This window comes from Aphis gossypii, chromosome X, assembly GCF_020184175.1.
Source record: "Aphis gossypii isolate Hap1 chromosome X, ASM2018417v2, whole genome shotgun sequence".
Lineage (NCBI taxonomy): Eukaryota > Metazoa > Arthropoda > Insecta > Hemiptera > Aphididae > Aphis > Aphis gossypii.
Genome location: NC_065533.1, coordinates 31,390,453 through 31,415,953, shown reverse-complemented (window position 1 = coordinate 31,415,953; position 25,501 = coordinate 31,390,453). Strand labels below are relative to the sequence as shown.

Below are 25,501 nucleotides of genomic sequence, written 5' to 3'. Positions count from 1 at the left end.
ATTTAAAAAATGGCAGTAAGATACACGCTCTTGACATATAAAAAATATACTAAATACACTTAACGTTAAGAACTAATTAATTAATAACTAATAAGTAATAAGTAAAAATACCATAGTTACAGAACAATGTTAACCTAACCTATCTTTAATTTGCAGGTCAAATGAATGATATGGTACAAAATCCTGGATCCTTAACATATTCGATATCGCAAACCGGTGTAGATTTATTATTTGTAGATAACACGTGTTTATTAAACCAGTTCGGGCAAGCGAATTTTTTAATCCATGATATCCCTTTATTGAAATATACTTAACAAAACTACCACTAACATTAAAAATGTTAAATGTGATAACTTTTTATCATTGCTCATAAATGTCGAGAACTATAGTAACTAACTAGTGATAGACTACAAAAAAAAAATTAAAATTAAACGCATATAATTTAGCGAAATTGAATTATTAGGTATTTATATTTTGTATGTTGTTTTTTTTTTACGTTACCTAATGAAAATTATTAAAACGTTTTAAACTGCCACAACTATAATAGGTACCTACTACAAAATCAATTTCTATAATAATATAATGTGTACTTACATTTTGTATTTATTCAATTAGCTAAGCTGCAAGTTATGGACAATTCTTTTATTAAATAACACTCATTACACTTGTTAGTACAACTAATAGTGCTAGGATTTTTTTTGATGCACTTAATATTGTACGTTCATTAATCGTTCATAATCAGCGAAACAAAAAATTTTAAATGTTGAAATTTTTTTAAATTAAAATTATTATTAAGTTCGAAAACCAATATTTATTTCTGAGGTATTATAAATAAATTTAAATGCATTTTTTGAGTTTTTTCAGACATTAAAATCCCAGCCCTGCAATGGTTATGTTCTTACAAATAATTATTGAATTGACTTACACATACAAAGTTATTCTGTGATTTAATTTTATCGTTTCACACACAAAACATACACGTATTTTAGTTCGCCATTAGTCAAACCTGAAAAACGGAAGTTGGTTAGGCTCGGTAACACTTCTTTGTATAAATTTAATATGCCGTAGGTCAATCCCTAAAGTATAATCTAAGTTAATACAGATATAATCACGTTTCAGTCGGATAAACGTATTTGAATGAGCTAAAATATAGAACGTATTTTAAAACATGTTTCGTTATTTCGATTGCAATATTCATCGACATTGTTGCATTATCATAAGCACAATAATTATAGTGAATTATAATAATGGTTTAATGTTTTTAATTATGAAATATTTACTGAAAAATGAGACTACCTATATAGATCGTGACTCATCGGCGCCAAAGACAATAGGTATTATAGAGATTAGGTACACACACGGACGCAGAACATTCTACAGCGTTGATATCGTTCAGCATTCAGGACGCCGTGAGCTGCCTCTTCCAATGATCTGCGATTTCGAGGTTGACTGCAATACGAATCGTTTTCTCACGGACGTGGGCGTCGAATGTCGATGTGTGGATTTCGTGGCAAGGGCGTGGATCTCTGGTCATTTATTTGTTGAGATACAGAAAGCAGTCGAGCTGAAAACCTTTATCGAGCTCCGCGGTTCCAGATCGGCGAGTCTCGGTTTAGTGTTATTACATCAACTGAAAAATCTGCTAAAAAGGAGTTTCAGCGAATAACAACAACTATTGCTGGACTTAATGTCTAATAGTACTCCAGAACTATAAATAAGTTTAACTAAAATTTTAATATGTCACATAATTTATTTTTTTAGTATTTATATAAGATAAAATAAATAATATTATTTAAATTTTTTATCATAATTGCCTATTAGTATAATGCTTAGGCATATTATGCTACAACAATCGATTACACATACTGATCATAACAATAAAAATGTAACTTTTAAGTTTTATAAGGTATGGAATAGTATACATTTATTACAATAACATATACAGATTGAGAAAGAAGAGCATGTTTAAAATTAAAACATTTAAAGCCAATTATTTTTTTACAATTTTTATTTTATATGAGAAATAACATTACAAATTATTAAATTATATATAACTGAACACAATAGTCCGACAATGGTATCAACATATATAGAAAAATATAGTTATTTTCTCCAATGAATTATCTTCATAACAATAATTATTTTGTAAATAACTTAACACATTATTAAATTATATATAACTGTACACAATAGTCCGACAATGGTATCAACGTATATAGAAAAATATAGTTATTTTCTCCAATGAATTATCTTCATAACAATAATTATTTTGTAAATTAGAAATTTTTATAAGAGCTTGTATCAAGACACATGAAATTAATTTTAGTTTTGAAATAGCATAGTCTCCATATTTACTGAAGCGTGTATTAAAAACGAATGTAGTTAATATACACACAATGATTAGTTATACATTATAATTCATATAAATATAGCAACAAAATTAATTTGTCATAATCTCTTTGTAAAAAAAAGAAGGGTGGATAGGCAACGATTTAAAAATATTTTTATATAGTTAAAAAAGAAACGGCCTTGCAGTCGTCAAAGCCCTCTGCGTTTCCAAGAAACTAGTTTTATCCTTCGTGACAAACAGGGCCATATTTACGCACGGACAGGTTAGGTTAGAAATTTGTCCTGGGCCCACCGATGACTATCACTAACTATGTAATATTATATACTAATGTATTATTTTGTTGAAATAAAAATTTATTTTTAACTGTTATTATACAATGATATATCTGCACCATACCATTACAGAACATTGTTACATTAGTAGTAATTTAAATAATTTTTATACTATGTATAATCAATACATAATTTTTCAATTAATCATAGATGGCCTGGATCTATTAATAATTATTATCTTTATAATAACAATATTTTGAACAATAATATTATCCATCAATCGTTAAAAATCGTTAAATATGCAAAAACCTCTAAAATATGCAAAAACTCCAAAATATGCAAAAAAAAAATGCAAAATAAAATTTCATATTTGAATTCTCCGTACTACAAAACGTATTTGTATATTACTCTGCTATGTTTTACTTCACCTATGATGGATATGCAAATACTATAAGTCCCGAACCCTTGTGATGACACTTTGACTTCCAGAGTCCACTCATAACAAACATAATTTAAAATAGAAATCACCTTCTAATATTATTCCACAGTTTTTCATTTTTTAGAATTTTTTCAAGAACTATGGTCTATTACTATCACTTTAAACGTATTTTATAGTAAGTACCCATTATAAACAAGAGTTATTAAACAACAAATGATAGGTACTTTTTAATGTTTGTATAAAAAATATATTTATAAATTTATTAAACTTTTTTGGTTACAGTGTAAACTGCTTATAAAATTTTTTTGTATTATCTACATTTTTAAATATCAAATAAATAATTTAAACTTCAAGAACTTAAGAAAAAAAATCTTCGCCCTATAACATTTCTTTAATATTTTGAATTATCAATAATAACATCTTATAAATAACATATTGTATTAAATGTTCAATATCATTAATACTTTTATTATAAAATATACTTAATAATATTTAAGTGGAGTAAAAGTTTTCGTTCAGAATCGTTTTTTTATTTTTAAATTCAAAATTAACATATTCATTACAGCGTCTTCAATAACAAGGTTATTACTCTAAGTCAATACTCTATACAATCTAAGCACTCTAAACCAGCGTTTCTCAAAGTGTCGTCAGTAAATTTTTGGTAGGTTGCAAAAAATTTTTTGAATAATATAGATTCCAAGAAATTTATGTTAAATTAATATTAAATATATTATGATGTTATTAAATATACAATATATTATTATAGCAATAAAGTACCAAAAATTACGTAGGTAACAAATAATAATTCATACTAAATATCTAATATTATAATGTAATTTTTTTGTACACTTTTGATTTTTAATAGGTGAAAAAAAAGAAATACTATATTAAATTTTAAAATCTTTGATAAAAAAATCATTTTTTAAATTAATTTTTATATAGCTGCAAAATAATTTGTAATAATTGTCGAGATTCTTATGAATTTTGTCATTTATAAATTTAAATGGTTATAAAAAAATATTGTATCTATAAATTGTAGAACTTTTTTAATTGGGAAATTTACAAATTGGTTATTAAATTAGGGTAGGTTAATTCAGCGCCTATAAAATATTAATAAATTAAAAAGAAAAAATATTTTGAAAACTGTACTATTTATACAATATATAATAGAAAATGGTAAAACACTTATTGAAAATTTCCGTTTTTGCGGTTATTTATTTTTGAAATTCCTATAGATAATAAAATACAAAAATCGATTTAGTTAAAAACTAGTTTGACATAAATACCTACTACCGTTTTCTTTGTTTTCCTCTATTATTTAAAGAAAATATTAATAATGTTTAATTTTGACCTTTTTAAAGTAAAAACTAGATCTAATTTACTATCTAAAACCACTTTTCAAGTTGAAAATTGAACAATTTTTTGATTACTTTTCGTGTATGCGACACGCCACACGCATACAAAAATGAACTCACGCACGTCATTGTAAAATAATACATTCATTCCTTTGCTCAGAATTTAAAATGTAGACTAATTTCAAGTGATTTATGAGTATTTGAAATTTTTGAAAATACATAGGTGATCATAATTTTATTTTATACACAAGTTTTCTTAGAAAACTAGTGGGTAGAGATGGTATGTGTAGAAATAATTTAATTAAAAACCTATATTAAACCTATATATTATTATAATTTTGTAATAGTAAATTAGTAAATATAATTTCTCTTAATACCTATTATATTTTTATACTTAATTATAAAATTTTTTTTATAAACAATTAATCATAAATATATTTTTACCGTGTTTTTTTCAATAGGTACCTACCCATAAAAACATCTCGTGTCTGCAAGTATTTGACTTACAAAAGCAAACAATAAGTGAAGTACCTAATAATTTAGTGTAGGTAGTAGGTATTCGTATGATGAATAGTAAATAGGTATAATAACAAGTTAATAAGTTAAAACTGTTAAAACTGTTAATATTATAATTTTATCTTATTATTATAATTAAAATATTATTCAATATGTATACAACTATTATAATATTATTACAGAGTAAAAAAATAAAGACCTTTTTTTAAATCATTATTTAATAAAATAATTTCTTCACATTGTAATATTAATAATACATATTATACTTAATACAGATTTATTTATTTGTATTTTTAATGTATGAATAATATTTTAATACTTGAGCAGAATTATAAATGTAATATGTTTTTTAACAGTAAGGTAATTAACAAATCAATTTCTGTAAACATTTAAGACTTTCACTGAAATATTGAATATTCATTATAGCATTAACTAGAAAAGTAGAAACGCAAATTTAAAAAAATATTTTGAGTCTTTTTGTGTTGCTTACTTAAAAATCGGTACTCCAGGTACCAACTTGCCTACATATTTAAAATTGTTTACTTTTTTTTTTAAGTGTTTGATTGATTTATGTATTTTATAAGTGTTGATTTAGGATAAAATGCTTTAAAATACACCTATTGCTCTTCAAAAATTTTTTTACGTATCAATTAAAACACATAGAAAGTAAGTTACAATATTTCTTTATGCAAGTGTCTGAAGTAAATACAAAATTCGACAAATAGTAAACACTTGCATATTATTTAATATATTAAATTTTCAATATATTATGTTATATCTTTTACCTAAATTTAAAAATATAATGGGTACAATAGGTTTCAAGTAGGTACCTATACCTCGTAAAAAAAATTAAGCTAACATGGTCTATGAGCACCTGAGGTTAAAATTTTGACGAAATTGAATATTTACGAGTAACACATTATACATTACCTATCTAACCTATCTCATCATATAATTCAGGTATTTTTTTTTTTTTTGGTTTGTACCATTTCAAAAAGTATGAATCGTAGAAAACTTGAGACGTCCCTCAGCAATTTTTAATTTCTTTGAGCTAATTATTAGATATTAAGTAGATATTTATTTATTCTTTCTTTGTGTTTATTTAGCCTGTTGTAGTGTTGTCTGTACAGCCTGTACCTAGGCTAACCAGACTTAGCTACTGTCTGTCGTGTACGCCGTACGGTGTACCTAGTCGGCTGGTGCCCACACCACGGACTAGGATAATATTATTATGTTAGTTCGTGACCCACAACACTACCTCGTCATAGTGTGTCCGTCGTTATCAATCGATTCAACCACGAATTACCGCCACGGACACCTATAACACGTCGACGTCGCGATCGGCTACGATAACGCTGAACAACAACACAATCAGTACGACGGCGGCGGCCGACAACTACTCACTCCATGTCGATCGGGCGCGCGCGCTCTCTCGTCGTGATAAGCGATCTCCGCCAGAGTTGGTGGTCATTCGCTGATAAAACGACTACGACACTACGATCGCCGTCAGTTTCCGAGGCGTAGGCATTAAAGTATAAACGTTATTGTCGTCCAGCAACGTTTCGTTTTTTTCGTTTTTTTTGAACAGTGATCGTTTTGCTGTTCTCGTTAAACGTCATAGTCGTCGAGAACCTCAGTCGCCCGTGCACGCTACGATCTGCGTTCCAAGACCATGACGCAGCCCAGGACCGTGCAGAAGATCAGATGAGTCGCCTGTGATTCCGGTGAGTTGGTCTCGAGCGTCGCGATGCTTTCGTCACACCGGAGGTAGATTTTTGGCCGACGACCATCCGTTACGTCCGGAGCGGCGGCGGCGGCCGAGACTATTTCCGTACTATTTTTCACATTCGCTGCTCCCCGCCCTTTGGTCCCACGCACGATAAATTCCACACACGCCGATGTCGCGTACGCGTAAACAGAAATTACGTTTATATTTAAAACAAAACATACCTACTAGCGTCGTTAGACCCGGTCGAACTTGACCCGTATTGTGTTGACGTTTGGCCCGATTCAGTAGACTATAGTTTTTTCTGTTGCCAGGTCGGAATCGCGCTGTTTTCCAACAGACTCGCAGAGCGTCGTTTCGTGTATTGTTTCTTATTAAATACTTTCATCTAACTATTCCACAAATGTGAAAAGCAAAATGTATTTGTTAATTTTTTTATTATTATTATTCACAACGCTACTTATTTAAATCTTCATTGATCTGAACAACTCATATCTATCTATGCAAAAAATAGAATATATATTAGGTATTGTTTTGAACTTTTAAAAAGAAACTTATGTATAGTGTAATAAAGTGAGTGTAGAATATTGTTTAAAGAGTCCTTCTTGTGTTTTCAGAAAAAAAAAACAGCGTTTTCCAATTGGATTGGAATAATTAAGTTTGTCATTTACCTATTTAATAATTTTTTTTAGTTAATAGGTTTACTATTCATTTTATCATTAACCAAATGATTAAATAATAGGTTTATTTTTATTAAAACATAATAAGTAATATACCTACATAAAAAAATATATTATCTACTGTGACATGTTTGATAAGCAAATTTTTACACGTTTTAATAATACATTCCTGTATGTAAACTATTTTGAAATATAATAATTTTTCATACCTGATTATCTAAATATTTCAATTTTATATAGGTATATGGTTTGTAACACTTTTATATCTTAATTATTTACCTATACATTTTTTCCATAGGTAGGTTAAAAAAAGAAATTTTAGTTTGTTTAAACATTTTTCATTTTTATAAATATTGATGATTACTAATTTTAGAATATAATATAAAAAATTCCTACTAGGTACCTAACTAATTTTCAGTTGGTACCTAATTTTTTAATTTAAATTTTACCTATATTCTTGATTTTTTACTCATAATAATAACATTTTTAAATAATTTTGTCTCATGTTTCCTTTTTAGCTAATAAGTATCTAGTTTACCATAAATAACAAGAACACTTTTTTTGATAAAGTTGTAAAGTTAACTATATTAAAATCTACTAAAAATATGGTATCATTAAAAAAAATTAGATGTTAAATGAAAAAATCAATTGTAACCAAAGTATTAATACTATGTGCTTAAGTATAATATCAATCATAATATGATAATATATTAACATAAATAATGAAATAGGTACAGTTTTTTTCCCCATATAGGTACTAAAATATTATTTTATAAGCAGGTTTTTGAATTCATTGGGCAATAATTGAAATTTGTAGCTTTTATAGATTGTGTATATATATATATATATTTTTAAACCATTAAGTAAAAAATTCAAAACCTATGAAATTTTTGTCACCAATTATCATATTTAAATTTAAATTTATAATTAATTATGTATATCTAGTTAGTTTTTAGGAACTAAAATTGTTTTAAATAAATGATAATTAATTTTTAATTTAGTGTAAAAGTATTAGATTATTTTCAACTGAGTTATGTATCTATGTATCTAGTTATGTACTGGTTTATGTTTATTTGACATACATAATTTACATTTTACACATTATTTTCTTTTCTAAGAAATAATTTAGTAAGCTAGGTAATATAATTAGTTATAGGTATAGTGTTTAGTTGAACATCACAACTTATAAATGCTATGTGGTATTTATATATAATTATACAAATGTAATAGTCATGTTAATTAAATTTATTGCAATATTTAGGTTGAATTTATAATTAATTTATTCATATTTTAAAGAAGCATATATATTAGAGAACATATAATTTAGTATAAAATGCACTCATAAAAATTAATCTAGGGGAATAGGAAGTAAAAGTTACAGTTTTAAAGTAAATAATACTAATTAATAACATTTTTTTATATGAAATATGTGGTTAATAGAGTTATTTATTTGTTTTTTTTTTCAGTATTTTATTTAACTACAATAATAATAATGAGTTACATATGTACTTAAAATGTATCATTTTTCTTAATTAAATTTATCGGTTATACCATTCTTAGGTTTCCTGTTTCACGTCAATTAACTTTGTTTTAGTTTAAAACATACAAAGAATACCAATAATATAGTTCAACAGCCAACAGATAATCATAAATCACTCACAAATAATTATTATGGGTTATTATTTTATACTTTTAAATTGCATACTACTATTTATTTTCAAATTTTTCCCAATATAAAATTGGTAGGTAGATTTTATTAACTATGTAAATTCCCCTTAAAATTGAAATAACTGGATACTTAAAAAATGTATAAGTTGGCTTAGTTTTACAATTTTTTAGGGATTGTTATTTAAATGTTAGAACTTATTTGATATAGGTATATATATATATATATAAACATTTGAATGTAATTAGTACAGCATGATGTTATTAATTTTATGTTAAATGACAAATTATTTAGAAGGTATGGAAGCTGATTCATAAAATAGTGTAGTCTTATTTATTCTTAAATAAATAGAAATTATTTAATTTCTATAGTAAATAATTTATTATAAAATGTATAGTACAGTAGGTATTAGATATTAAGGAAATTAAAAGTTTAATGTTAATAGTTAGAACATATTCTACATTTATTGAAATAAATTTGTAGATTCAAAAAAAGTAGTAAATTAGTAACTATTTACACATTTTAAACAAAAATTTTACTAAAATTGAAATCATTTACTATTGTCTACCTATATATTAGGTGTTGTCATTACTATTATAATTGTAATTTATTATAATTTAACTAGATAAACTTAAGTACTTTTTTATTATTATTATTTACTAGTTATAACTTTAATCATGATAATTCTTTGCCTAATGTTCAAAAAGTTTTTGATTTAGAATTTGTATACAAACAAGTAGATAAATGTTAGGAATATATCTAGAAATATAGATATTTTGAAAAGTAGATGAGGAGTATACTACAGATAGTGGCATACCATTTTGGATTTATTATTGTTTACCTATACTTATTTTAATCATATAAACACTACAGGATTGTTTAACATTTAGATTTGTTCTTATTATAATATGTTAAACAAAAAATAATAATAAATATAATATGGACTTTAATATGTTGGATCAATTATGTTTTCAACACATTCTAATTAAATAATTATAATATATTTTAATCTTAAACATAAAAATGTTAAGGTATATTATAAAAGTTAATGATCCCTTTTATAGATTTTATGAACAAAAAATATGAATTCCGATTATAAGTGGAGAGAGCAAACAACACAAGCATCATCAAGACTGAATGGGAAAAATGCAAGGGATTCTGGTGAAAATGAATCTAACATTAATAAATTTGTTCGTAAACATCAACGCAATCTATCATTACCTGTCAACAATGTTTTTCAGTCAACAACGGTAATGTATTATTATATAATATAAATAACTAAAATATGTACTCTTAATTAATCCAAAATTTTAATTTTAGACAAAAATTGATACTGTATCTGTAACTACAATGTCTAATTCTAAAGGTGAGTCTTATAAAGATATATTTTAAAATATTTTTTTTTTGTATATACCTAGTATTTATTTGACAACATCTAAAATTGTATTGTTTTAAAAGTATTAAAATTAAGAAGAAATCAAACATTAATACTAATGAAAATTTATATATTAAGAATGAAAAATTAATAATTATCTGTAAATTCAGATACTCTAAATGTAATTTTATTGTAATTAATTAATTTTGTTTTGTTTAAATCATTGACAAATTGTAGACTGTAGAGCTTAGAAAAATTAATAGAATATAATTTTATATTTTTTTATTTATGTATAGGCAACGGGATATCATATTCTAGCCCAGTTCATAAAAATTACTTAGAATCCAATGACTGTGATGATTCCTCTTCCAATAGTGATACTGGTAGTACAGGTACTTATATTATTGAGAGAAATGATACATCTCTTGATAACAAATCTGAACAATCACCAGATTTTGACGATAATGTTGATGATTTTAAGAAGTCAAATTCCATGGTTAAGGTAATTTATTTATTTTTAATATAAATTAAATTTTTTATTTATTAGTTTAGTTTAATTTATACTTATAATTCTTTATTTAGAAATTACGGTCTAGTTGGGTTAACGAATGGCATTCAAAATTGAACCAAAACAAATCATCTCTTTCAAATCCAATGCCTTTGCTAAAATCAGGTAAGAGTACTGTTTGAGTTCAATTAAATCGGTTTCAATGATAGTTTATGAAAATAATTTTCTTTCTTTAGATTTCAAACCTAATTCACCAATTTTAATGAAACATACAAGGAAATCAAATATCCCTTTGCCAAATGCATCTAGTATAAAAGACTTAAGTGTACGGTTTGTTATTAATAATTTGAATGAATACATTTAAAATGATACTTGCATGTCAACATATGCCATTACTCTTTAAACAATAATAAATAATTTTTTAATATCTGATTTTTATAGGAAAATAGTGCTAAAAGTATTAGCAGTGATGACGATACGAGATTACTTTTAAAAGATGCTGAGAATTGTGTATCTATGCTAGAAGCTAAAGTTGAAAAAACGGGTCACACTGCTATTCAATATAATCGAACTTTTAAGTATGATTCATTATTTTCTTCAAGTAAATTTTCAAATTTTAATAAAATATTAAATAATTTTAGCCTGCGTCGTGATAGATTTACAAAGCTGCAACAAGATACAAATAAAAAAATTGTAGATTCAAAGACTGCTAATGATAAATCTAACTTATACAAGCCTTCAAGCCAAAATTTAAGTTCATCTTTGTCAAGAGTTGACTGTGGACGTTATAGTTTAAGAACATCTAGAGTACCTCAACCAAATTCAGTACGCAGTTATACATATTTAAAAACAGTTTAAAATTATCAAAATAAATTTCATATTTTTTCAGTCACCATTGTTGTCTGCTCGTAAAAATTTATCTTCAAAAAAAAAATGGAACTCGAGTATACTTTGCAACAAAGTTCAAACTCCCAATAAAGAAACAGAATTGGAAAATTGGAAGCGACGTAAAAACTATGACCCATTAAAAGCGGCTGCGCAAGGAAAGAAAAAAGATCAACAAAAATTGTCATCATCTTCCAAGGAGTTAGTAATTTATTTATTTTGTATTTTATCTAAACATTTTTCTCGAAATTAATTTTTATTGTAGAAAAAGTGTTGAAAATTCTGGTAATCCGGTATTGAGGTCAGCATCTTTTCATGGCCGAGATGGGTTTTCTCAAGAGGATGACAGTGATGGTTGGGAACAAAAGAGTTTACATTTCTATGATCATGTTGATGATTGGCATAAATTACCACAACCACCTGCTGTGAGTATATTTTATTAGATTTCTTAACAACTTTATAATATTACTGTTTGGTAATTAATTTTTTTGTTAATTTAGACATCGCGGGATCATTCACCCCCACCATCCAAAAATGAAAATCTTTCTTCATCAGCAAATTCATCACTGGCCATGCTGCCTACTCTAGTCTGTTAATTATATTTTGTTGACATTTTTAAAAGTAATCAAAAAATGTTATTGTTTTTTATGTTAATGTAGATATCGGCACATAATGGCTCACCTACATTTTTGCATAAATCATTGTCTGCATTTAATAGTTCTACAAGCTCTTCTCTTGATGTCAGTTCAATGGTAATGAACAACTCAACATTTGTATAAATATTGGTGTTTACATTGTATTTAAATTTTCAGCCAGATGCTTTATTTGATGATAAAGATTCGTTGGATATGGTTCAGTTATCACATAAAGCCAAAAAACGTGGTATTGAACTTATGAAAAGAATAAGGTTTGTAACATATAGATCACTGATAATATTAAAATACATTTAATATATATACCAATATATTAAAATACGTTTAAAATAATTAGTAGTAATTGATTTTTTTTTTTTTTTAGGAAAGAGTTACCAGAGTATGACGATATAATACTTACTAGGGGAATTGCAAGTATAGATATGATGGACGATTCGTTACATATTCCAATGAAATCTTGGGGTATGTCAGTCTCGGCAACTAATATTAACTGTGTCGATAATATATTCAGAAGTAAGAATTAATTAAGTTTAATAAAAATATATATTATCTGAGCCAGAATAATAATTTGTCTTAGTAGTAGACTGTAGACTTATTAATGTTACTTGAGTGTCCTTAATTATAATACTTCAGCGCAATGTATAATAATTATGTACACTTAAATTAGTAGCTATGTACTTGTGGGTAGATAGTTATTTTGTCCCAGTCTACATCTGAAATTTATCATATTCTGATTCTGACAGAACAATATGCACAGTTAATTATTTTATAGACATATAAATGACACATTTAACTGGCTGGTTTTTCATAAATTAATTAAGTTTTGTGTTAATAATTATTAATATTAATATTAAGTTAAATATATGTATTGTTTTATTATTTCATTTCAATTTGAAAGAAAAATTTTACATTATCCAGAATATTATATAATTGATAAAATACCATTTTAAAGTATAGAAAAAAAACTATTTTATGTCAAAAAATAATAAAATGCTCAAATGTAATATTCTTATTCAATATTTGTTGTATCATAAGTATAAAATCACAAAATACACCCAAAACTATGTAGTATACAATTTATATGTGAATAGTATAAACTAATTTAATTTGCTTAAAATTATCAAATACTATAATATTACATCATAAATTTGTTAAATTTGAATAGTTTTATGAATCAATTTATCTTTGAATTAGAAAAAAATTTAATGTTGAAAAAATAAACAGAATTAGGATTTCAGATTTATTTTTTAACCTAAAGCAAAATTTAAAATCGTTTACTTTTTAGTTTTTCTTTTTTATAATTAAATGTACATACTTTATTATTTTATTTTTAGTACTTGAAAACGTTTTATTCAGAGACAGTGATAGCAGAGAAAACAATTCAGACAACTAATCTCCAAATATTTATTATTTTGTTTAAGTTATTGTTTGTTTGTTTTTATTTTTTTTTTTATATTATGATGTTATATTACTGCAATGCCAAATTTACCGTGTGATAAAAATAAAATACAATAGTGTAATATTATATTTTAAAATAATTGATATTAGTTTTAATTTATTTGCTAAACAATACTTATTTTTAAAATATAAATCATCAGTATTATGCTATGTATAAATGCAAATGACTGGTATTTTTTTTCATCTATTTTTAAGTATATAAATATATAAAGTAAGTCACCTATTGTGTTGCTCAATATTTGACTTTCTTACAAACTTCTGGTAGTGTGATACCTGGTGGCTTAATATACAGAGGCTTGCAAAAATGATGTGTTTTACGTTGGCGACGATATAAAATGAGTTGTTGTTCATGTTTTGAAAGTGTTTGGACTTTTGTATATTTATGTTTAAGCATAATTAACGATTTGTAGATAACATAAATTAGTTCCACCACGCTGACCAAACTACAACCAAGAAATAAACTTGCCATTCCACCAAATGTCACTAATAAAAATATGTAAAACATAAATTTAATATTAATTTTCGGACAAAATATCTATTAGCATATATAATTGTACAATATGGTATATAATATGTTACTCACTTCTATAATATTAATTAATGATATTTATATATTAAATATGATATTCAAATAATAATAATTAGAGATTGTAAATCAGTAAATCAATTTTGAATGATTTAATTGATTTAAGTCTATAATTTAAAGATATATAGTTTACACTGCATGGCGGCTACATTGCAGGTACTCACTACAAGTTTCAATTTTAGAATTTTAAAACTGGTTAAACTTACCTAATAAATCCTGTGTAGTGTACTTCATAGACCTTAGGTAACTGATGGCAAATCTTTCTTTGTAATGTACCTCTATGTGTGTATAAGCGTGTGGAAATTTTGTATAAGCCAAGAAGTCTCTAAAACAACAATTAGAATTTATACCCAGCAGTACCACAAAATTTATTTAATATTATTTATAATATAGTTATTAATATTTTTTCTGTATTGTCTTGTTTCAACAAAATTGTAACAAAACAAAAATTCTTAATTACCAAGAGTCCAAGACTAAACAATAATAAAAAATAAAATCTACTAGTGATGATTTCGATTTAAATTTGAAAATTATGCATGGTAATAAATTACTAATGATATTAAATTCAAAAGACTAATTCAAATACTATGTATAAACATAGCGCCTACATTGCCACAACCTATACCTTGCTTACCTTAACACATGGCTATCAATACATATATATTGCACCTACTTTGCATAGTTACGGATTTCTGTCGTGTATCCAACAAACGAACAAGGGTGTGGGCAACTGCAGTTCATGAAATCTTGTACATTCCATTTAAGAAATCCAAATTCTTCATCCGATGCCCGAGCGTTGTGTTGAAGCACTATAAAACGCGATCAACAGTTAATAAATTTGTTAACTTATTTATGGACCAAGCAGGGCCGGTGCAAGCAAATTTTTATATGAAGGCAAAAATCAAAATTGCCGCCTCTTGTTCTATTATTTTTTCTTATATGCCGCCTCTATATATAAATATAAATTTTTCCGCCATAGTGCCTACGTTGCCTACGCCTATAACCGGCCCTGGGACCAAGGTATAATAAACTATAATATAGTAATAAGTAATAACTAATAATTGTCTGCGTATAAAATAATACTTATAAAATTAAGTTAATATTTCGGAACTCATCATATAATATAAACAGTTATTGTTTTCAAGTAAGTATTAGATTATTTGAACGATATAAAAATGTTAGATATCTTTAACGTTCTTTGCGTTTTATTGATATGAATTTTTAACGTTATATTAAATATTAATGTTATTTTTAACGTTGGGTAACTAAAAAAATATTGGTACATTTTGGTGATAGATTAGAAAGTATCACTCGTCTACTGGTTTTATGAATTGTGTCTATCATCATTTTTTAAAAATTAAATACAAATAATACAATATTCCTCTTAAACAATTATTCATATTGAAATTAAAAAATCTAAAAATTATACATTCACGATTATTTTTCAAAGATATTTCAAGTGTTGATGATGATGAAATTACATAATATTTTCGACGAATAACGATGTTAATTATTTTTTTTATACCATATCCAAAAATAAATTCGATATTTGTTGAGACTTGAAACAGTTAAAACTTTTACGTATTCTATAAAACGGTTTTTTCAATATGTAGATTAGTTTTAAGATATTACTTAGGTAAGTAAGTATTTATATTTTTGACCTAACACATTGTTTTACTGTAATAAGATGCTATTGATAAAAAGTTACTAAGAAGAATATATTATGGACTAATAGGTATAAATAAGTTATATTATTTTAATAATTAAATAATAAATACTAATAATAATATTAATAGTGAAATAAATTACTTAAATACCTTTATTAAAAAAACATATCACGGAAACATATCTACTTTGTAGGTACTTATTCTAAATTTTTTTTAAAGTAATAATTTAATTAATATTTTTTTCATTCTTATGTAATCTGTTAACGTAGATGCCTAAAGTGCATATAGATACTTAATTTGATACTTATTAATAATGTTTTGAATTTCTTATTTATAAACAATATATATAATTTATTTTGTGCGTATTTAATTTGTTAATAATAAATTATACAGATAATACTTATAAGTATTAAGTAAGACAGAGGTACCTTTGATTTTGCTGAGACATTGTACGTGTTCAATTCCACATTGTTGCTTGCCCTCTATATCCACAGAAATTGAATGTTTAGTTCAGTCGCATCGTTTCAATTTTTTATTTGCAGACCATTTTAAAATCATTACCAAATCATTACCCTCCTACCAATCTAATAATTCAAATAACTCGTTTTATACATAGTGGATAAAATATTAAAATCATAAGCTATACTTATAAAAAACGATTTGTATATCTATTCAAATTTAGTAATTTTTGTAAATTTGTATTAATTATTTATTAATAATTATATTTAATAATTTATTAGGTATAAGTATTATACCTAATAACTTATCTAATAACAATAATTACCATACATAATTTTTGTTTTCTCATTTTACCCAACTTAACGTTGTACGCAGTACCTACTACAGTTTAAATATTTTTATTATGGTGATTTTAAGGTTTCCGATGAACCTAGCTAATGAATTATGATCTATAATCTATATATTATACTAATATTCTTTATAAGCTTTATTGTATATTATTTATATTTAAAAGTTGAATGGGTTAATATTGGAAAGTGCGTACAAGTCTTATTATAATTTAAATAATAACAATTAAATAAAGTATTTTCGTATAACTAATAATATTTTAGAAATTTAGCTATACCTAGATCGTTAGTCAGAAATATTAGGATTACATTTTATCTTGATTTAAAATTTGAAAAATACCTAGGGGCTAGGGGTATGATGTCTTTCAGATGGCTTACGAAGTGTTCGAGTAACAAAATATATTGAAACATGTACACTGCATAATGCATAGGTACTCGTATTTCTGCAAAAGTGATAATTTACAATAATACGTTACCTATGTGTCGTAATTTGGGCGAAGATCAAGAAATGAACAGACGATCGGCAAAAGCTTAAAATTAACATGTACTTAAACCTGATTGGAATTGTATGGCCCAAATCATTATATGTATATTATATTTTTATCCAGTATTATATAATATTATGTAACAATGAGCCACGTGTACAATTATTCAATTAACGCAGTATTATACCTTTCATGTCAAAGTAGTACGGCGTGCAATTGCACATTTTATAAGTACTCTTTAGCCGGCACTCGCTGTAACAGTTGTCCTCGGCGTTGCTCCTGGACGATGGGAAGTTCTTCGTAGTTGTCGTCCTCGTCTCGTAAAAGAAACATTTACGCTCTTTTTCGTCGAGACGGTGTAGCGATTCGTCTGCCCGTATGTGACTCACGCTCACCGATATCCGCGACGATTGGTTCAGTTCGCTGTACACCTTATAGCTGCTTGCAATATCTGGGAAGTCCTCGGGCGTGTGTATCATTATCTGCAAGTAAATCGGTACCTACCTAAGTCCATTGAAGTAAAAATTGAAACATTTTTAAACAGTTATCGGTACACATACAAAATTCACAAAAAAAAGCCAACATAAAATGGATCAATCAATCTGGTGTTATAAAGTTTATAAAAGAGTTAAATATGTTTTTTTTATTGCATTATCAACTTCACTGATGTGATACGAACAAACAGTAAATATATGATTTTAACATAAAATATTATTTGTCGATTATTGATGAAATTTGTGTGCATAATTCCTCACCATCTCTTTCACTATATATATAATCATCACATCATTACACTGTTGGGTATAATGAACTGGACGTTTACAACATACAAATTCGCAACTCTAGCGATGTTTTCTGACAAAGTGGCATTATATAAAGCTGTTAATTACTATCTCTACTAATTAGGTATTTATATAATTTAAAGGGTAAAGAAATGTTTGAGAGTTATCTGTATTGTTTCATCAGCACTAATTGTAAATTGTAATTTATAACTTTACGAGTTATATTTACTACAATTCAATTGTATAATCATGCACGGAGGATATTATTATACATTTTCTCAAAAGTATATACTTCTCACTTCCATAGAATTAAGAGAGAAGGTTTGATTTTTGGAGAAATTAGTTTTATTATATATGCATATAAAAATATAATATTTTTCCCTTTGTCACGATCTCGAATTTCGAAAACGCGACGATGCCGTACGTTGTATCCTTTGAATCGCTTGTCATTTGGAAAGTATTCAGTGATTAAACTCTTCATAATCAACTCAAGTCCAGTCATTTTGCCCGCAACATTGTTTTTGAGTGGTATTAGCTTTCCATTTGGTTTGGCGATTGGTGGGTTGAATTCGCTATCACTGAAAACATAACAAAACCGATCATAGATACTATAGCTGCATAATCTACGGTAAGTGAAATTTAGTTCCTTAAAATAAATGAAGGTATGTCTAAACATATTTAAAAAGCCATTTAATTGTTACATAATTTTAGCACCATCTACTTTTCCAAATCATAGGAGCGAACTTGCTCATCTATATATTTTTATTTTGTTAACGGGTAAGAGTTATTAGGTTATTTTAATGAAATCCGAAAAATACTTTTTATGGTATATACTTATATATAGGTAGTATAAGTATACCTTAACATCATATATCTAATCCGTTTTTTTGAAGTGAGGGGGGGGCTTATTTGGTGGTGATAATAAGTATATTATATTATGTTGTGTTTCTATGCAAGACGTGTAATCTCAATTTTCAATAAAATGTCGAGAAATCGATTAAAACCGTTATTGTTTAATAAAATGTATTATTTCCATTAGATTTTTTTTCTAAAATGTTCCATATCTACTTTTCTTAAAAACGTGCTATTTTCTGTACTATATCATGGAGATAGGTCACGCTTTTCATATTTTTTTAAAACGTAGTATATCCATAACGCGTACGTGTTATTACCAATATTATTGATACAAGAATTAAACTACATTTTATACAAAAAGCGAATAATGCCTATATTGTTGAATTTTTTAAAATCAAAATTATATTACTTATTACCTAATTCATATTAAAATATGAAGTGGTTTAATTCAAAACCAATAATTAAACACAGAAAAATAATATGATTCAATATAAAAAAAAAATATATGATAAAGCCCATCCATACCCATATGATTGTAATTTCCCCTCAAAGTTTATGATAGCTGATTTTGGCTTCTTTGTGATATTACTATAAAATTTGTGTTATCATGTTAATAGCCGTACCTAGCGGCGTAGCCCTTAATCCTATATTTTCATGACAGATAATTATTAATACTAAAAAATTTAAATATATATTGTTATGCTTCATTTTTTCTAAGATAAATAAATTATCTATCTAGATAAATTCGGCTGTGTAAAGAAAAATAAAATTCAAATTGTTGTTGATGATAAATAATTTATTGTGTTAATAACTTATATTTGATGCTATCCAAATTGCAAATAAAAATTCTAGTACATGTTTTTTAAATAATAATATTATTTATTAAATTTTTTTTGTAAGTAGCTTATATATTGGAAATTTTATTATTATACATGATGTTGTGTTAACGTTCAAGATGTGGTAATTAAAAATTTAATATACCGACCTAAGTAGGATTAGTAGGAGTGACTGATTCTACAGTTACATGTGAAGTTTTAATGTTTGTAAATTATGTATTTTATTAATGACTTTAAAAAACGTTTTTCTTGATAATAAATATACCTACCTTAAGTTGCCCCGTACAACAGTAACATTATATAATAGTACCTGATACAGTTATAAACCATAAATATGTATTTTAATTTGTTGCGATTTACAAGTTGTTATAAGTTCCTATACTTTATATTGCCATAGATTGAAAATCCTTAACAGTCACCATATTATATTGTAAGTACCTAATTATGACTATTAATAAAATTTTCATAAGAATATACATATTATAATATTATAATTTATAACTATTGATTTCTATGATATATTCTAATATAAATAGATTATATGTAGTTGTTACAATTGTAGTAAATTTGTTGTAAAATGCTCATCAGGCGTTGATGCCAAAAAAAAAGTATGCCTATTTTATTTATGGCGACTGGATGTTGGCAAATAATTATATAGTATTTATTTAGAACTATGTCATGTGGAAATTTGTGATTATTTAGTAGGCCAAACATATCATTAAAAAAAAAAAAAATATATGTGTTTATTTATATTTTCAGTGAATGTCGATACATGCCAAGGATAAAGAAACTTTAATGCTTACGGAATCACTCATCTGTATATAATTTAACCAGAAACCCAACTTTGCTTCAATCAAATTCGTAGTCACCGATATTTTAATTTATATATCGTTATACTTTTGTACAATATGTAATTTAATCTTTTCAATATTATCTAATGGTAACTGTTGCTTATTTAAGTATATAGGTACTAGCGAATAAAAAAAATTGTTTATTTACTTTTAGAATTTTATATAGGTAATCCATAGTTTGAATACTTAATAAATATACTGTGTACGAATAATGTTTACATTGCATATAAAACCTATGTATATACTATTCCGTACACGTATATTATTATGTGGCATACCGGCTTACTGTTTTACTGAATATACAAACAGACATATATAAATATGTAATATAAATTATAATACTATATTAATACCATAAACAGTACTATATTATATTGCAGAGTCGATGGTTAAATTAATCACTGTTTAGAAAAATATTTTTAAACTAAATTAATTTCTAAAATTAAAAACTCTTTACAGAAAGTTTATTTTTGCAAATATTTCACAATAGTCGTACTGCATTACATATTATTATTTTATGTTAAAAATGTAAATAATAAAGGTATTGAACAGAGAGTAGGTACTAACAATTTATACGTACCTATAGTATTAAATCATTGATTGAATATTGATATAAATTGCACATATCAAACGAATAACGAATGAATGAATAAACAAGACGGAACAATAAGTCCGATAAATTATGATGTTAGTTTTTAGTACTTACTTTGCCATCCTTTCCGACGTCTTGCTGTTGAACGAATAACAAAATCCTTCTTCGGTTCGTTGCAGCCGTAATATTTCCGAACAATTGAAACCGGTGCCTCTCCAGTAACACCTATCAAACATCTCGTCGACGGTGGGCATAAGCTAAAACGCATCGCGACAATGAATGATAATATAATTATGCTACATAATAATTAATAACAATAGATAATAGCGTTAAATATATATTTGCGAACTATATAATAATATATAACTAGTAAGCATTATACTTTCAACATGAGATCGGAGATAGTCTCCAGTGAGAAATTGGTCAGAACAGGGTTACTTTCAACGAAGCTTGGAAGTTCTTTGTAGTACGGATATTGTAAAAATTCCATGGTGTATAATGAGTTTTCGTATTTTTTCTTCAATTCCGGTTCGTTTTCGTATTTACTAAAACCAAACCACACAGGTGATACAGTTATAGTTATTACTATTTAATAGTATAGATAGTCGCTACTAGATACAGTCTACATTATGGACATGATATATCTGCAGAAGCGTATTTGTAGACAAATATGTTTTAATATTTATTCTCTATTATTTTATAAAGTACTGAGCATTTTTAATTTTGAATTCTATTATAAATAAATAACAATCAGATACATTTTTCCATAATATATCTCCGTCAAAGTTGATGACGGATGATGAAGCTAATTGTAAAACTAGGTAATAACTTTTTAATTACTGCTTATTATAATGGAACGAATTTGAAGTTGTTACATTAGAAAATACTTTAAAAAAAAAATTGAAAGTTATGTAATTTTGTAAAGGGTAATTTAATATTTTAATTTGTTAATGCCTAGTCTTAACTTGCATATATTTTATGTAGGAGCATAAATACATTATCCCTTTTAAGTTGTTCATGTTTCGTGTAAGAATTTCACATTCCTTTCCAACATGGCTATATATATAATCACAGTAATTATTAATTCATTTTTAGCAGCTTATATATAGGTACCAAAATCATTAAACTAAACGAATAGAACAATTAATATCATAAAATAATATACGTGGGTACTTATGAAACAAATTTTATTTTGAAATTTATAATTGTTTTATGTCAGTAACTCGTGTAAAGGCACTGAGGTATATTGTATAATATATTTATATAACTTTATAAGAATCTGGCACTTATATTAAAATATTAATAATACATTTAATTCATACCTTAAAACCAATCTTTTAGCCTTTGAATAAAGGATTTTGTTTATGGAACAAATTGTTACTGCCGGAAAGTCAATTTTGCTAAGTGGAAATCGGGGATCGTCCACTACGATTTGAATGGATGAATATGAGAAAGTTTTCCATGAAGCATACAAATGCACAAGTATAGTGACACTAGCGACTGCCATTAACACTGCCCACAATAATCTATTACAAGATATATTATAATTAAAACAGAAAAATTGTTCATAATATTAAACAAAATATTAAATAATATTATTAATAGTTATTAAATCATATTTCTGAAAACTGTTATATTTGGTATAGGACATAGGTATATATTTTATATTTATACATTATATACATGATACATCTATAACTATTAACTATTGGATGATTGGTTAAATTATACTATACATATAACGTAAAAAATATATGCATAATAAAATATAATATTTAAATGATTCGACTAATTTGAATTTTAGATGAAATTTATTGATTTTCTAAACTTTTTCTGTTCCACTTTGTGTACAATAATATATATTATTATGTTGGTGTTTACAGTAATACAGTCACCGCCCATTTTTATAAAGCCAAATTTTTGTAATACTCTCTCAATCAAGATTGTAACTTTCATTGTATCCTTTCTTCCGTGGAGTTTTATGGACTCCAAAGGGGTAATATCACTTTGGGAAACACTGATATATACAGTATAATTTTAACACTTAAGTTAATCCTTTCTAACCTCTAGCGGCCTGTGCCAATGTTTAATCCAAGTTTATCAGAAAATAACTTTTAAATTTAGTATTATGTACAAGCTTATTAATACAATTTAAATAATAATAATAATTAAAGAAAAATATTTACCATAAAAAAAAAAAAAAATAAAATCCAAAATTTAAATTTTAGTTCCTGTAGATATTTTTAACCGATAGCGATTAGTATCAAAAACTCTACCCTAAAATGACGTTTTATTTTTGTAGATTTATAGTAACACACTAACACAGTAGTCATTAATCATTGATTAATAATAAGTTTTGAGTAAAAAAAAATGTCCTCGTCTAACGGAGTAAGTCAATCGATTACTAGCTGAGTACGAATATCATAGAGATAAACTAAATCATAGATCATATACGCAGTATTAAATATTAACATATCTCTGTATTAATCGATATGATACAGCCATGTATAGATATGAAATATAATATATAATATTATAATAATTAATAAGTAATAAGGTATGCGTATATAATAATAATATAATATACTATACCTCATATATAGAAATCATATAATGTCGATAAATTACGCCAGTAGACTAAAATAATTGTTAGTTCGGACGAAAATCGTAATTATAAAACTGTAGTTCTTACCTTTCCCAAGGAGTTGCTTCCTTATGGACAACATACCGGAGACCATGCAATGAACTCTTTTCGCAATATTCGGTCCAAAATGTTTTTACAGACTTCATGGTGGTAGAATGGAATAATAAATCGTTGTTATGAAACTACTTACCTACCTATCGATAAATTGTATATTTTTCACATTTTCAATAATTCAGAACCATACATTATTTATAGGTAGGCGCGACTATACTATAGTAAATAAAAATATCACTGCTGGGCGCGAACTATAATATCAGAAAAGAAATATTGCAGGTATTCATTTTACTATAGTATATTATGCAAACACAGGTCAAACTCGTATTAAATTAAATTTATTATTAATTTATATTTTTATTTACAAAATATGTTTGACGTTATAATAAGAAAATATTATTTATGACGATTACGATCACCATTTAAATCAGATATGACTACTGTATTTGGTACCTATACTTGCAATTCTTTCAATGACGGAAGATTTTTATTCAATGAAATAGAGGCGTATACCGATATTATTCAAACAAACAATTTCGAAGTCCTTTACTTCTATGAGTAGATGTTTTTAGTTTGAATTTGATATGTCTATGATTTTTGTTTACGGTACAATAAATCTAAATCGTTTTTACCGTTCGGATTTGTATTTGTTTGACATCTCGATTAAAATTATAAATACCTGTATAAATGTATAATATTGTTAATATACAAATTGATTTATCAATAGAAAAGATATCGTTGATTTTCCAAACAGGCGATTCAATATTAATATAGGTATTATTTTACGTACATAAACCTCCCTATATAATACACAATTACACAACTTTCATTATATCAATATTTGTACTATTTTATATGTTATTAATTGAAATTAATGAATAATAAAATATATTATGCTAAAGAATTACTTATAGTCTACAGGTTTAAATAATATATTTTGTTTGTCAATGAAAGCCCGTTTATAATTTATGTAGTTTTATTGTTTACACTAGGTATCGTTAATCACCCAAATATGTAACTCTTGTCTTGTCATTTGCACATAAGCACAAATTATTATTTACATAAATTGCATGATTCACATTCAATACGTAGGTATCTATTTTATACCTGTTAAGTAAACGAAGTAGTTGATGAATGCTCAAGTATGTGGTAAAATATTACATACCTATACTATATATCATATATAGTCCTGTCATAATATTATTATTCTCATGAAGTCTTAACTCGTTGGCATATTTTCTACGGGAAAAATCTTATCTTCTATCTTTTAAAAACAAATTATTTATATCTCATGTGTGTAGAAATACGCAATACCAAATAAAATTTTCTATAATTTTTGTTGTGCGTAGTTGTACAATTGGCCCCTATTTACATAAATGTGTTTATTATTAAAGAATTCACAATATTGCTGCATCCTGTTGTAAATATAAGACTGTAAAGTAAGGTCGTTTAATAGTTAA

The 25,501-nt window shown here is 25.9% G+C and overlaps 2 protein-coding genes across 3 annotated transcripts; one reads left to right on the top strand and one right to left on the bottom strand.

Moving 5' to 3' along the window:
• The first annotated feature begins 6,327 nt into the window (after positions 1 to 6,327).
• On the top strand, positions 6,328 to 14,047 carry LOC114127495 (uncharacterized). 2 transcript variants are annotated; one of them, XM_027991740.2, is made up of 15 exons: positions 6,328 to 6,656; positions 10,069 to 10,254; positions 10,325 to 10,370; positions 10,676 to 10,881; positions 10,962 to 11,052; positions 11,124 to 11,212; positions 11,329 to 11,465; positions 11,529 to 11,712; positions 11,777 to 11,973; positions 12,038 to 12,197; positions 12,273 to 12,359; positions 12,432 to 12,524; positions 12,585 to 12,679; positions 12,790 to 12,938; positions 13,760 to 14,047. In XM_027991740.2, the coding sequence occupies exons 2-15, from the start codon at positions 10,087 to 10,089 to the stop codon at positions 13,816 to 13,818; spliced, it is 1,761 nt and encodes a 586-aa protein (XP_027847541.2). In that variant the 5' UTR covers positions 6,328 to 6,656; positions 10,069 to 10,086; the 3' UTR covers positions 13,819 to 14,047. The 2 variants fall into 2 exon arrangements, with proteins under 2 accessions (XP_027847541.2, XP_050062504.1); XM_050206547.1 differs by lacking the exon at positions 6,328 to 6,656 and adding an exon at positions 7,165 to 7,184.
• A 68-nt stretch (positions 14,048 to 14,115) lies between these two features.
• On the bottom strand, positions 14,116 to 24,796 carry LOC114127496 (sodium channel protein Nach-like). Its single transcript, XM_027991742.2, has 10 exons — positions 24,036 to 24,796; positions 22,666 to 22,869; positions 21,726 to 21,888; positions 21,458 to 21,600; positions 18,634 to 18,787; positions 17,615 to 17,909; positions 16,565 to 16,618; positions 15,143 to 15,278; positions 14,676 to 14,794; positions 14,116 to 14,366 (listed from the first exon to the last, which is right to left on the bottom strand). The coding sequence occupies exons 1-10, from the start codon at positions 24,131 to 24,133 to the stop codon at positions 14,116 to 14,118; spliced, it is 1,617 nt and encodes a 538-aa protein (XP_027847543.2). The 5' UTR covers positions 24,134 to 24,796.
• Between the last annotated feature and the right edge of the window lie 705 nt (positions 24,797 to 25,501).

Bases quoted from the DNA above. Each gene is read 5' to 3' on its own strand.
- LOC114127496 (XM_027991742.2), bottom strand. From the start codon at position 24,133: ATGAAGTCTGTAAAAACATTTTGGACCGAATATTGCGAAAAGAGTTCA. The intron at 18,788-21,457 runs GTAAGTACTAAA...TTATGTTTTCAG, and splicing joins ACGTCGGAAAGGATGGCAAA to TGATAGCGAATTCAACCCAC. The intron at 14,367-14,675 runs GTAAGTTTAACC...TATTTTTATTAG, and splicing joins CACTACACAGGATTTATTAG to TGACATTTGGTGGAATGGCA.
- LOC114127495 (XM_027991740.2), top strand. From the start codon at position 10,087: ATGAATTCCGATTATAAGTGGAGAGAGCAAACAACACAAGCATCATCA. The intron at 12,525-12,584 runs GTAATGAACAAC...TTAAATTTTCAG, and splicing joins CTCTTGATGTCAGTTCAATG to CCAGATGCTTTATTTGATGA. The intron at 12,939-13,759 runs GTAAGAATTAAT...TTTTATTTTTAG, and splicing joins TGTCGATAATATATTCAGAA to TACTTGAAAACGTTTTATTC.